Source organism: Sebastes umbrosus, chromosome 15 (genome assembly GCF_015220745.1).
Source record: "Sebastes umbrosus isolate fSebUmb1 chromosome 15, fSebUmb1.pri, whole genome shotgun sequence".
NCBI lineage: Eukaryota > Metazoa > Chordata > Actinopteri > Perciformes > Sebastidae > Sebastes > Sebastes umbrosus.
In genome coordinates this window covers 3,671,401-3,686,005 of record NC_051283.1, presented here as the reverse complement: position 1 = coordinate 3,686,005, position 14,605 = coordinate 3,671,401, and the positions used below count along the sequence as shown (strand labels likewise).

The 14,605-nt window shown below is 40.5% G+C and overlaps 1 protein-coding gene across 2 annotated transcripts in view; it reads left to right on the top strand.

Moving 5' to 3' along the window:
- The window catches only part of LOC119502914 (CCR4-NOT transcription complex subunit 3-like), a 49,220-nt gene that overhangs the window by 20,298 nt on the left and 14,317 nt on the right, over positions 1-14,605 (top strand). The window contains exons 6-14 of one of the 2 annotated variants that reach the window (XM_037794198.1): positions 984-1,112; positions 2,995-3,090; positions 7,185-7,313; positions 7,625-7,715; positions 9,107-9,240; positions 10,926-10,982; positions 11,738-12,803; positions 13,154-13,259; positions 13,402-13,549. In XM_037794198.1, coding sequence (XP_037650126.1) covers positions 984-1,112; positions 2,995-3,090; positions 7,185-7,313; positions 7,625-7,715; positions 9,107-9,240; positions 10,926-10,982; positions 11,738-12,803; positions 13,154-13,259; positions 13,402-13,549 — 1,956 coding nt within the window. The remainder of the gene's footprint in view (positions 1-983; positions 1,113-2,994; positions 3,091-7,184; positions 7,314-7,624; positions 7,716-9,106; positions 9,241-10,925; positions 10,983-11,737; positions 12,804-13,153; positions 13,260-13,401; positions 13,550-14,605) is intronic. The other variant, XM_037794199.1, reaches the window with a different exon arrangement.

Sequence of the window (14,605 nt, the reverse complement as noted above, 5' to 3'; positions counted from 1 at the left end):
GATCCAGAGCGTTTCTTTACTTTCCTTTTAGTTTTATTTTTTTTATCACCTGAGCCCTAACAATGAAATGGCAATAACCGACTAAAGATGTTGCCAAACATCTTATTTTAGATGCCAAAATAATTTCTCAGATTACCCTTTTAAATAAAGAAGCGCAACCAGCTCATTATGGCGTTTCTCACAGAGAGCTGGTAAACATGGGAGCTGGTTCGATATCTAACAGCTGTTCTTTAGCGTAGCTCAGCCGCCCGTCAGGTCCCAGAGCCTTTGATGAAGGTCATTGAGATGGACTGAATGTGAGCCACCTGCCTGCACAATGAAGCACGAGAGCAGCTCGCCAGCTCCCTCTGATCTTGATGAGTTGGTTTTTTATCCCAAAGATGCACTTCAAGACTTCTCGTAATTGTGTTGGTTGATCTGAAATTATACATCATCCAGCAGGAAGCGGCCGGGGGTTTATTAGAAACATCACAATCTACTGGGTGTTTCCACAGAGATACAGATATATCAAATTACTATTACAGTTTAGAGCCTCGTCCTCAGGGTGATTAAGGACTTGACTGAATACGGGTCTGCTGTGGACTTTCTAGAGGAGAGAAGAAGCTGTAACAACCTTCAGCAACAGACTGTCCTATTTCTGGTCTGCTGAGTGGGCTTTAATGGCTCCTCTCTAGTGCCAGACTTCCATTTATTATTGCTGAGTTCTCCTATTTTACAGCTCTATCAATGTTAAGATTATTTAAGAACAGATAAAACAAAAAGAAAACCTATATTTTCTGCGCTGTAAAGGTATTTTAAATTCAACTGAAAGTTTATTTCTCTTCGTATTCTTCTTTATCTTTGTAGTATGATGAGATCTGCGACAACTGTTCTGCTCGTAGAATATAAAAGATTGAAAGGGGGATTGTTTTTTGTTTTTTTTACAGCTTTTTTTAAACATGATTTGTTTGTCTTTTTGTCTATGTGCGTGTGTCTGCTTGCAGCAAATGGAGCGGTTCAAAATAGTGGAGAGAGAAACCAAGACGAAAGCGTACTCTAAAGAAGGGTTGGGTCTGGCCCAAAAGGTGGACCCGGCCCAGAAAGAGAAGGAGGAGGTCGGCACGTGGCTAACGGTGAGTTATTCTTGTCTCAGAATCACCTAATTGCAAGTAAACTTGGAAAAAACTCTGGTTCAGGCGTGGCCGTAATTTTATCGTTCATGTCCTCAGACGTGAAGTCACTCTTAACGGAGTTTGCTGCTGGGAATAATTTAAATTTTTTTCAGCAAAAACGTGGAACTGAAAGTGACATAAAAGTGGAACCGAAACCAAAATGAAGACAAAACATTGTCTCAACTTTCACAAAAAACAAAGAGTGAAAACCTCATTAACCAGCAGCCACTTACATTAATACATCACAGCTGTGTATTGTCTCCACAAAGAGGCTACTAATATTTATACCATGGTGAAACATTCAAACAAAACATATTGTGATGAGAGAGTTAGGAGGACTTTACTATTATTGTTTCATATATCAAAATGTGGGTTTTACTGTTGTTGTTTTTTTTTACATTTTATAGACCAAAATTAAAAAGATTAAGAACCCCACAACCTGCCGGCGGGTTTGAACGGCATGTCGTCTTTGAAAAAAATTGCCAAAATTACACCATTTATCATAGCCGTAACTGCAAAAACTGAAATTATCCTCAGATTTTCAAATTTCTGACAATCCCTATTTTATTTCCAATATTGGTAACACTTGTGGGCACTTGGAAAAACGCTCTTTCCTTTCCATTTTATTCACATTTTTGTAAAATAAATGATCAAAGATATATATGTAATTTTTTTTTTTCATGGTTTATGCCATTATAACTGTGTTATACTGCACAAAAGACATTTTGAGTTCCTCCTACTTCGAGCCTTGATTGTGCCGTTTCCATAGATGTGCGGGACTCGTCGGCAGAAAAACAATAATAATATGAAAATAATATGTTAGCTGCATTCTTACTTATTTATTTAAATGTTGCCTTTTGTAGTCTTGCAGGCTGCATTAAGGTCAAGTAATGTGAGTGAATTCAAAATTGAATGCGTCCATGTTTATTTCCTATCTTTTTTCCATTGATAGTTTCTCATACATTTAATCTGTAAAAAAAATCTCTTTTGAAGGTCATTGGGACAGTTTGTGATATCAATGTGATTGCACAAAAACATCTAGATTTAATTTTACTCGCATCAACTAGACCTACTTGTAGCTACCGCTGCAACTCACTTTTTCATTACAGGTTAATATGTTGATCGTTATTCTCTTTTAATCGATAAAACATTTGAGATAAGAGAGACTTTAGTGTCATCCATCTGTAAACAGTGCAGTACAGTCCATAGATACATATACATACATTTGGTCTAAAAAATAAATGTCACAACTCCAATGGCCTAAAAGCAACGGTGATGTCTTCAGATGGCTTATTAATTAAAGCCAGAGATTCTCAGTTTCTAAGATGAAGAAAAGCAGCAAATCTCAAAAGATTTTAATGATAAATCGAATATAAATAGTTGAATTGACAAATTGTTTAAGACAGGGCTGCAACTAATTATTATTTTCATTATCGATACACGCATATGTCGCATCTGGTCAAAAAGAGTTAATCTGTTTATTTTCTCGATTTAATGATTAGTTGTTTGGTCTATAAAATGTCAGAAAATGGTGAAAAATGTCGATCAGTGTTTCCCAAAGCCCAAGACAATGTCCTCTAATGACTTGTTTTGTCCACAACTCAAAGACATTCAGTTTACTGTCATAGAGGAGGAAAGAAATCAGAAAACATTCACATTTAAGAAGCTGGAATCAGAGAACTTTGAGACTTTTTCTTCTTAAAAAATTATTCAAACCGATTAACCGATTATCGAAAGAGTTGGCGATTAATTTAATAGTTGACAACTAATGATTAATGGTTGCAGCTCTAGATTTAAAAGCCTTGTCACACTATTAACCTTTTCTCCCTCTCTTCTCCTCCAGAATACGATAGACACGTTGAACATGCAGGTGGACCAGTTCGAGAGCGAAGTGGAGTCTCTTTCAGTCCAGACGAGGAAAAAGAAAGGAGACAAAGAGGTCGGTTTGTCCTTATCCTCTGATCCGTTCATTAGTTTTCCTCCTTCCTGGTTATTTTTTCTCTGTTTTACAGCTGACACAGATCGGCCCTGTCTCTCTCTCTTTGGTGGCGAGGTCGGATAAGTGTGACCTACATTTATCTTCTCTCTCTGCCCTGGCGGGGATAACCTTGCTGACCACTCTTTCTTTCACTTTCTCTCTCTCACTTTACCTTTAAAGTCCTCTCCGGAGGCCTCATTTACAGAAGAACCTCTGTGGCTTTATCATCGGTGACAGGGCGTTTCAAAGAACAAGCAGGACCGCACACCTGCATTGTCAGAAAGATGACTCTTTTCTTCTTCATCACAGAAAATATTTGAGGCCGATTTCTTTCTGGCATCAAGATCACTTTCTCTGTAATTGGCTCGTATTTGAAATTTTCGCAAAGGGCCGTTTGTATAAATGAGACCCAGAGGGGTTTATTTTTGTGTGTTGCTTATGCACTTAGCTTAGCTGGCCATACTTTTAGGACTGACCGTGTTTCTCAGTGGAGATCTTGAAGTGGTGATATGAGTTTCTGGTCTTCGGTTTCACACACACAGGCTTCCAACTGAAAAGATGAAATTTCTCCGTGGTGGATATTTCATCTCAAGGGTCACCTGCTGCACTGGCTAGTAGTTTCCTGAGGCGACAATATTCAAAAGCCTGTTGCCTTTTTGGTTTTTAGTCCTGATTTTGTTGCCTGGGCCGGTGTTGAGGATGAAGCGTACAGTAAAGAAGATAAACATGAACATACTTGAGTGCAGGGACGAAGAGGAGAGGTTTCTGTCTAGCTGAACTGCACATCCTTAAAATCTTACAACAGAATCTTAACCACACCTCGTGTTTAGATGTCGTGCCGTGCATCATTCACACAATAAAAAAAAGTGTTTGGTTGAGCAGAGAAAGACACGTGGTGGTACTGAATTTGGAGAAACAATCTACACAGAACAAAGAAGCTCGTATCTCGAGTGTGCATATTAGACACAGAAGCACATTTCAGGTTTAAGGGGTAACTTTGGCGTTTTTCAACCTGTGTCTAACTGACTAATGGGGACAACAATTTCTGATCCAGTATTGAGGGAAAGTGCTGTAGATGGCAGCTGCTCACAGGCTGCAATATGTTGCAATCGGGGCAAGCCGGCACCGATTTATGTACACTAAAATGCGCTTGTTTTTGCCATGACAGGGTCTGATTGTTATTAAAAAAGTTTGTGACAACATTATGGGAAGAGTCTCGCTCAAGGAGATGTTGGGAGTACAGAAAGCATAGCTTAGTGTTATCTAAAACGGTCAACGCCTGAATATTTAGATGATTTCGATAATGTGGGCGAGGTCTTTGAATTCTTGGACACAATAACAAACAGACCGGATCAAGTGAAAGGAGAGAAAAAAACATTTTATTTCTCTGTAGAGTCCTTTCCATCATGTTGTCAGACACTTATAATAATCTGAGCCTGTCAGTGGCGAAAACAAGCCCTTTTATTGGACGTAATGTTACATTGACGCTGCTCACTTGCCCTCCCAGCTCGTGAGCAGCCGATGGTTACAGCGTTATCGCTCAATACTGGACCAATTTCAAAAATTGTTGTAACATCCCCATTAGTCAATTAGACACAAAAACATGGGGAAACAGGGTCCAGTTTGAAAAATACTGAAGTTACCCTTTAATACCCCTCTGCACAGAGAGGAAGTGTCCATGATTGTAAACTTTTCTTTCTATTTTCTCCTCTGACTGGATGTAAAACGGCCTTTACACATAACAAAGGTGAGCAGATGACTTCCTCTCAGTCTACGCGGATACAGAGTCATACCAGCAGTTTACCTACCTGAATCTACAACATCCAGTATATGTAGACCTAATGCAGGGCAGTATTAGTCATTGAGAGGCAATGAGAAAAACAATGAAGCAAAACTTCCAATAGATAGAAACTGAATCTGCTCCCTGAAAAATCTATAATAATAGTAATTATTGGCCAGTAAAACAGTTTTAGTTTACCTTAGAGGGTTACATTTTAGATGAATTTCAAAGCTTTTGACCAACAGTAGAAAACCGATTGTTTTGCACATCAATGTAGTGTTTCTGATGTGTTCACTTTTAGTTGAACACAGTTAGAGTCAGTAGATTTAACGGCTCATTGGCTCAGTCTGAATGAAAAAGCTTGTAGCTGTGATCAAAAGTCCAAAACCGGTGAGAAATAAATCTCTAGAGTCGAGCTTGTTTGCTTGAAGCTTTTTTTTGGTTTTGGCTTAAAGTCCCAGGTGTTTAAAAAAGATCCTAATAAAACACTTACATGCCATTTTAGCCTGAATGAGATCAATTTTATACTGTCCTCAGTACTTAATGGGATAGTTGGGTGTTTTGAAGTGGGGGTGTATGAGCTACTTATCCAAAGTCAGTGTATTACCTAGAGTAGATGGCGGTCGTCACGCCCCCAGTTTGGAGAAGCAGACAGGAGTACCAGAACGGGAGCAAAGTAACGTACTGCTGTGGATGGGGGGCATCAGCGAAACGTATTTTAGACACATACAAAAATCAATATCAGTTTAAGTGTACGCCATATTTAGAATATTTTAGCCTGTTTACCTTGCCGTCAGACAGTCTATGTTTCCGATGGGGAACTGAAGCCGTTATATAAGCTCTCGCCAAAACAACCAAACTCCATTGGGGGGGGGAAACTGTAATTTAACCTTGCAAAACACAGGAGTTGCTGGTCTAAGATAGTCATAGAAATAGAAGAATCGTAGACCAGCAACCCCGATGTTCTACAAGGTAAAATTACAGTTTTCTTCAATGGAGTCTGGTGGCTTTGGCAACAGCATAGACGGATACAACGGCTTCAGTTCCCCGTTGGAAAGGACTGTGGTGACGGCAAGGTACACGGTGAAAATATTCTAAATATAGCGTACACTTAAACTGATATTGTTCTTCTTTGAGGCGTCTAAAATTTGTCTAAATTTGGCGTCTAAAGTTTTGCTGCTGCCCCGGTCCACAGCAGTACATTGCTTTGCTCCCGTGTTGGTACTCCTGTCTGCTTCTCAAAACTGTAGGTAAATGTACTGTAGGTAATACACTGACTATGGAAACCTCATACAACCCCTCTCCAAACACCCAAACTATCCCTTTATAGTTGGACCCACTGTGACATTAAGAGTTCACATTTAGCCCGTTAGAGCCTGAATGCACTCAGCACAGAAACGTCCTCATGTTCCTGACATGTGCTGCTGGTGCAGCATTAATATGTATTGTGATGAAACACATTAATATGTTCCACACGCTGCTGCCTTCCACTAATGCAGTCCAGCAGCAGCTGAACAACATGCATCTAAAGTGGTCGTGCCTGCGTTTTATAATCACATCAGTTCAGCCAGTGACCCACAGAGTTAACACGTGTTTCTATTCTTACGGTTTTATCCAAAAAGAAAGTTTAGTTTCGTTCCAAATACCTCCCAGCACACATTTGGACATCAAAAGATAGAAATAAACAGCAAAAACAAATCCAAAAAACATTGCATTTGAAGTGCAAAAGTGCTTCCGAACATGTATGAATTAACTGTGGAGGAGAAGAAGAATTAAATATTGAAATCACAAGTGGTGCTGTGCCCGTGTTATATGATGCATAAAGCCATAAAGTGCATCTGTAGCTGCTTGCACGTTTCCTCACCTCTGTTCTGTATGTTTAACTTTAAAATTTTAACATGCTTTTGTTTTTCTTTTAAAACGTTTTCCGTGCTATTTCAATGAATAATACATTTAAATGTTTGTGTTTTTGCATTGGAACAAGGCAGTGTATATCCCCAGCGTGTTAAATATAACCATTTTTTTATACCAAATAGTACAATTAAAACGTGTCTTTGTACCTTTTAATTTTATTATTATCTGGGTGGAAAGGCATCTGAATCAACATGTAGACCAATGAGAGACATCAAACCTCTCCAATGAGATCCAGACTGATAGCTCTCTTAACCAAGCTGAGAAACACGTTGTTGCCCAGGAGGAACCACGAGGTTGTAGACGTGCTTGGTATCATTTTATTACCACACTAACACCAGAATTGTGTCTCCCCCTTGTGAAGAATCAGGACCGGATTGAGGAGCTGAAGAAGTTCATTGAAAAGCATCGATACCACATCCGGATGCTGGAGACGATACTGAGGATGCTGGACAACGACTCAATTCAGGTGGACGCCATCAGGAAGATCAAGGTCGGCTCACGTCTTTATAAACCAAAGTCAAAGGAGAATTCAAAAACCTTTTTCCATTTCTGAACTCGCAGACACAGCTTACGTTACCTTCTTTCTTTCTTGTTGCAACTGAACACCTTTAATGTTGTTTTGTTTTTTTCACACGTCACATTGCAATAATTATTTTTTCCAGGGAAAATCTAAGAGTGTTGTTTTGCACAGTTTTCTGAGAATCATCATGTGTATAATATTTCTATTGACAGGTTGACTGAGCCCCATACGTCCTAGCAGAGTCATTATTCTTCTCTCTCATTTGTTCTGTCTTTATAAAGGACGATGTGGAGTATTATCTAGACTCGTCGCAGGATCCAGACTTTGAGGAGAACGAGTTCCTGTACGACGACCTGGACCTGGACGACATCCGTAAGTAGAGAAAGGGCTGGGGTTAATTCACTTTGTTTGTTTGTTTGTGTGCACAATAAACAATAGAAATTTGAATTCAGAGCAAATTTCGAACAGGTGTAGCCACAAGAAAAATAAACGTATATTAACCACAGATGTGCAGGTAGAGCCAAAAAGCCAAGAAGAAGAAGAGGCTTGTCTCATGGCTCCTGTTGAGGAGAAGGCATCACTTTTCAAGAGTAAAATAACTACAGACTTTGCCATCCATACCATATAATCATCTGTGCAAACCCTGCAATACAGATATACCCTTTTCCCACCAAATTTAGCGTCTAAATGCAGGTATTTAAACCTGCTAAAAATAGGCAATAGTCTCCTTTTCTATTGCCAGTAGACAAGTATGCCTTTAGGTTTATTTCTGGTGCGTTCGTTCGATGTCACGAACGCACCGTAAAACAGGGTTAGTAAACAGTGAAAATGTTACGGTGGTTACCTATTCAGTCTCTCTTTTCAAGCTCTCCAACCAGAGTTGGTGATTGTTGGAACAGTGGAAAGACTAACAAAGACGGTTTTGTTGAGTTTCATCTTGTTTCTGTCTAGTTTGAATGAAGTGTGTTTTACAACGATCAGCGAGGTGAAATGACTGTTTCTGTCAATGGAGTCTGGTGGCTTTGAGGAAAGATATTAATTGTATGTTTGTGCGTTAATAAATTATAATAATTGTCCCAATCCCTGCAGATTTTATTATATATTCTCTTCAACACGTGTTACATAAAAAAAGGGGTGAACATTAGCATTTTAACTGCCGATCGGAGCTGGAGCCGATAAATACCCACGACTACCGCAGAGTCATTTATCCCGGGAATGACTGCCGATTGTAACCTTTCCTATTTAAGACAAAAGCCAGATGTTAGTGGGTGTTAGTGGGTTTTTTTTGTCCAGTGGGAAAGGGGCTTTACAGATGTCAACTCAAAATAGAAACGAAACGAAAGCGATGAGGAATAAAAAGCTTCATAATACTGTCTTAAACAATAATCTGGAACGGCTCCTAGCGGCAGTTTGGTCGTTTTAGTCCAGTCAAGATGGTCAAGCGGTTCAGTCATTGTTGGCAAGTCCAGCTTTCTCATGACGAAGCACTCATTGTCGATTAGGAGGTTGTTTTATACCGTGACATCAGTGTACATGCTGAGCCACAGACTCCTGATAGTTGTATATTGAATCAACTGCTCCTCCTGTATATCAGATCACATATAGAAACAAAAGTACAAGTTTTTTGTGTTACTTTGAGTTTTTAGCATCTCTTAAACTTGTAAGTCACCAAACTAACAGTTAATACTTAAAATAAAATGACCAAGTTGATGCTGTTGACCATCGTTGACCTCTTCTCCCTCTGTGTCTCTGCTCACCTCCAGCTCAGACGCTGGTCGCCACCTCCCCGCCGGGAAACTCGCAACTGGAGGACGAGATCTTCCAGCACTCCAGCAGCACACCCACCTCCACCACCTCGTCTTCACCCATTCCCCCCTCGCCTGCCACTTGCACTACGGTATAAAAAATTAACATTCTTACACTTTTTAAATTTAGAAAGTGGTAGGGTTTATTTCGTAGATGTTAAAGTACAGAGTGTAAAAAAGGTTATTCATGCAATTACAATAAATGAAAACAGTATTTTGGACTTCACTGGTTGCTCACCAGGCTAAAGTTCAACTTTGTCATTTAATCTGCTCTTCTCACTCTTCACTGAAGAGTATAAATCCCTTAAAGAATCGCAAATTAATAAAGAAACAACCCCTTGATCCACTGCTTTTCATTGATTTTTTGAATTTGTCACTAATAGTGGTAATGATGTAATATTAACATAATGTCTGGAAAGACTGTTGCATTCACTTTGAGTCAAGTCAGGTCAATATCTAAAATATAAATGTAAGATAATAGCCTTTGTATGTGCTATTGTAGTGCCTTGCCATCTGCTCTTATTGTTCTGCTCTGCTGTCATTATATCATCTGTTCCTCCTCTCTGCCCACACGCAGCACGCAGCAAGAGTAGTTATTAGAGGTCTGATGTGTGTGAATAGAAGGCGTGGTATTGTTAAACGCTGCCGACGTGAAGTTGGCATGAAAGGGAACGTAAAGGGTGGGATGTAAGCCGCAGTGCTTCCTGGGAAAAAAAGTGAAGTTCAAGTCGGTGTTGTTTAACTTTTAATTATCTGAGGAAAGTTTCTGGCAAAGGTTGTGATTTGACTTTTTATGCTGGGAATTCAGAATAGCAACCTTTTTAGACCTAAAACTTTTTTTTGAAAAATATTAAATCAACGTGAATTTGGCTTCTTTTGTTTTTGTTTTATTCTTATTTTTTACCCCACTGACACTAAAGCAACTACAAGGAACTTTCATTGTTGATTTTGGCAACCCCTGTGGACAAAAGCGGTAGTGTTTTCTATGAGCACCACCGCCTTGTGTCGTAAAGATCTCGATCTGGCTAGCAGTGTGCGCATTTGTTTTGGAAGCGAATGAAAAAAAAAAGACGCAACTTGTTTTTAATATAATTAAAAACACTGTTTGCAAGATGCAAAGTGATGAGGTAATATTTGTGGCTCTGTAAGATTAATAACTGTAATATGATGATGGTGAAAACAAAGTTTACTAAGGTGAATTCATGTATTGATGTTAAAAACAACGTCTCACAATATACTTCATTCATGAAATCGATTATTTACCAGTCTAGGAGGAAGAGGGCCAATTCAGGATCGGTTTTTAATCCTTTCAAATCCTGCAGTTCTCTCCATCGACCAAGTTTGACTCGCCCGAGCTCTATCACTGTCCCTTTTAACTTTTTTTTTTGTTATTCTGCCGATTCTTTTTCTCGTTGTTGATCCTGCCCCAGTATCAGCCATAAGAACCACAAAATATAACGTCAAAACTAAAAATCTCCTCCTCCTTCTTTTTAACAGGCTAACGTAATACTCACTGCCAAACTTTGCCTGTGAAAATGTAAATATGGGCTCTTCCGGACTGCACGCTGTAAGTCGTTTTGTCTGATTTCACAAGGTATCGGACCTGATGATGGGTAATACGACTATTAGAAATAGCCAAACTTCTCGCTGATAGTCTTGTTTGCTTAAGTAGAGACATCAATATTACAGGTTTCATAAGCAGTTAAAATCTCCTCGTAGTAACTTTAACTTTGTGTTTTTCTGTGGCCTAATTTTGTTCTTCATTTGTGTTTTTCAGGAGAACTCAGAAGATGACAAGAAGAGGGGACGTTCAACAGACAGTGAAGTCAGTCAGGTGAGTCTAAAGACACTGAGAGTTAAGTTTCCCTCTTTGTCTCTCGATCATTTCAACATCATGTCTGCATGTTTACCGGAAATACAGAAAGCTCCAGGAAATCATGTACCTACAGTGATCATGATGAGGACTTTCTGGAATGAGACTGAAGTCTAATAGTTTGATTAGGTCAAAAACAGACAATCATTCGCTGGTTCAAGCTTCTAAATTGAGATTTTGGTGCGTTTTTTTCATTTTTATATTAATGTAAAATGAATATTTTGGGTGGTTTGGACTGTTGTTGGGATTTGCAGCCATCACCTTGGACAGAGGGAAATGTTGTGATGTGTATTTTTAACTGTTTCGTAACATTTTATAGCACAATTACTCATTTAAGAAGAAAAATAATTGATAGATTAATCAATAATGAAACTGCCCTAATATAGTAGCCATAATTTACAAATAATATGCTATAATATACTCAATATTCGTATTAGTTATCAAGGTTTTTACCCTGTCGCATGCTTCTTTTTTTACACCTTGTATGCTAAATATACATTTTTATTTTATTTCATATGTCTAGGTCACATGTTGACATGTTTATTTAGATTTTCTTCTTTTTTTGTTTATTGAAATTTTGGTTAATTTTATAAAAAAAGCCGATAACTAGTAAAACTTACTGTACTATACTGTATATTTAATTTTCACCATATATTATTACGTATCAGCATGACCAACAAGACAAACAAGTAAATGTCTTCACACTTCTTTTTCAGTCACCTGTGAAGAACGGAAACCCCTCTTCCTCGTTATCCTCTTCCTCCTCCTCCTCCTCTTCCTCATCCTCCTCCTCCTGCTCTTCTTCCTCCGTCTCGGGACTGACCTCATCCTCACTTGTCTCTATGGCGACCATCACTGGGAGCGGACTCAGCGGCTCCGGGGCCAACAGTCACCACAGCGGCTTGGGGGGTCTCCTCTCCAACACTTCCGCCGGCAGCTACAGCAACGCCACCCAGCAGCAGCCGCACCCGTCAGCGCAGCAACAGCAGGTCAAACACCTAGTTAGCTCCCCGTCCTCCGCTCCCATCTCCATCCCCATCCCTATCTCCTCCAACAACAGCCACCTGGTGTCCTCTGCGTCTTCTCCCCCCAACGCCATCACGCAGGGGCTCTTCACTTCAAACTCCCAGTCCCAGTCTCTGTCGGGGCCCCCGCCTACCTCCAACAGCCTCGGCCTCAGCCTGGGCCTCTCGCTGGGGAAAGGCGGCATGTCCGGCGGCATGTCTGGTGGCATGTCCGGCGGCATGTCCGGCGGCATGTCCGGCTCCATGGCGACCAGCCCGATGTCCGGGAGCCTCGGCCTGTCAGGGATGCCGGCATCCCTGAGCTCCATGGCGAGCCTCCTGTCCGGCTCCACCCCGGCACCCTACGCTCAGGCCGCCGCCTCAGGAGCGATCGGCTCCGGCCTACCGGGCTCCCTGGGCGGCATCGGCATCAGCCCCGTGACTACCAACAGCGCAGTGGGCTCCATCGGCAGTGGAAGCATCACAGTCGGCGGGCCGACGTCCTCGACGGGAGGTCTGCTGGGCCCAGCGCCGGGGTTGCCCAGCGTCGGCTCTGGGATGCTGGGTTTGGGTTCTGGTCAGTCGGGGATGCAGGGCTCCTCCCTGGTGTCACTGAGCCCAGTAGGAGGTTTAGCGCCGGGCAGCGGAGTGGGAGTCATCGGGAGCAACGGGGGCAGCTCGGGATCAGCAGGGAGCGGCGTGGTGGGAGGAAACATGTCGCTCTCCGTCAGGTCGCCGAGCCAGCAGAAGCAGAATGGTAGCACTAGTGAGTATCAATGTAAGATCAATACTCTTGAATATTCAGCAGACACGATTAAACAATTAGTTGTCAACTATTACAGTAATCACAAAGTATTTTGAGAATCGATTAATCGGTTTAAGTCATTTTTTTAAGAAAAAAAAAGTCAAAATTCTCTGATTGCAGCTTTTTAAATGTGAATATTTCCTGGTTTCTTTACTCATCTATGCCAGTTAGCTGAATATCTTTGAGTTGTGGACAAAACAAGACATTTGAGGACGTCTTCTTGGGCTTTAAGAAACACTGATTAAAATTTTCGACAATGAAAATAATAGTTAGTTGCAGCCCTAATATCCTCTGATATATAGATATTTTTTTTAACGTTACAGGTTACAGCGCTGTGGTAGCAGACAGCACAACAGACTCCGCCCTCACCAGTGCCAGCCAATCACTAAGCAGCCAATCCTTGTCTCTGACCTCCACAGCCAATCAGCCGTGAGTATGATGGAGCAGGTTACCAGAAGCAACTAAACACATATACATTTCCTTATCAAGTTTTCCCTCCTTCTTGGGTTATATTTGGGTCTCTTTACATTGCCCCGTTGGTCATCCTTTCTTTCTCTCTTTCTCTCCCCAGTAAGGACACTGGTTCCAGTTTACTGGGCTCTATTTGTTTGTCGTCCAGCTCCCCGTCGCCGGCCTTTTACAGCGAGGCCAAAACGGTGAGCAGCGGCAGCCTGCTGAACGGGCCGCTGTCCTACTCGCAGTCCTCCGACAGCATCAAGGTGAGAATATGATGACACGTTTACACATATTAACATGTGTTTTTTTCTATATCTAAATAATATAGATTGCATTTTAACAGCAGGTGTAACTGGAGTAACACGTACACATGCAATCCATCTTAACATCGCACAGTCTTACAGCTAAGGACTTACAACGTCATCTCGGTGAACAGGCTTTTTTTTTCATCTTTGAGATTTTGTAGGCACGATGTTGTGTTTGCAAGTTGTTCTCTTTATACAGATTTAATATCCTAAATCTCCACAGACTGTTAATTTGCATGCAAACGCCCTCAAAACTGTTTCTGCTTCCACTGCGATTTAATTAATTCTAGCAACAGTGAAATCCAAGCGGGGATTGGTATTGTTGTTATTATGGTCTCGTTGTGACGGTTAATTTATTTGTAGTTCAGGCAAAATACACTGCAAACAACAAATTCTGACAAAACTGAAGAGAATAATGAAAAAAAAAAACTGATTAAACTAATCAAACGGAACATCATGAGTTTATTCTGCAGCTTCAGTCACCTCGAGTTGACCTCTCTGAGGAAACATCTTTGATCACGTGTATAACTCCTCATTACACAGCGATGAAACAGCAGTTAAAGTCACATCATTGTGCTTCTAAGAAAGTTGTTTTATCGTTCACCGTCTTCTACTTTTTGTAATAAATTACTGTCTTAAAGTACTTATGGTGGAAGTATTCAGCCCCCTTCACTTTAATGTGTCAAAGAATTAATTTAAAATGTGTTTAATAGACATTTTTGGCAATCGATTCTACACCCAATAACCCACGACTCTGAATTGTGTGATCTTTTATACTGTATATTCACAAGCATGTGCCTTTTCTATATCAGGTGTAATCAGTACATTAAAATAGGGATGCACCATATGGATTGGTTTCAGCCGATACGATAACCCATAATTACCTGCTTCTCGTGGCCGATACCGATAAGATAACAGATAATTTTTGTATTTTAAAAAAGAAGTTCATAACCTGAAGTTTACGAACACCTAAGGGTAAGAGAGGCTGAGATGGATGATTTAATATTCCATAGC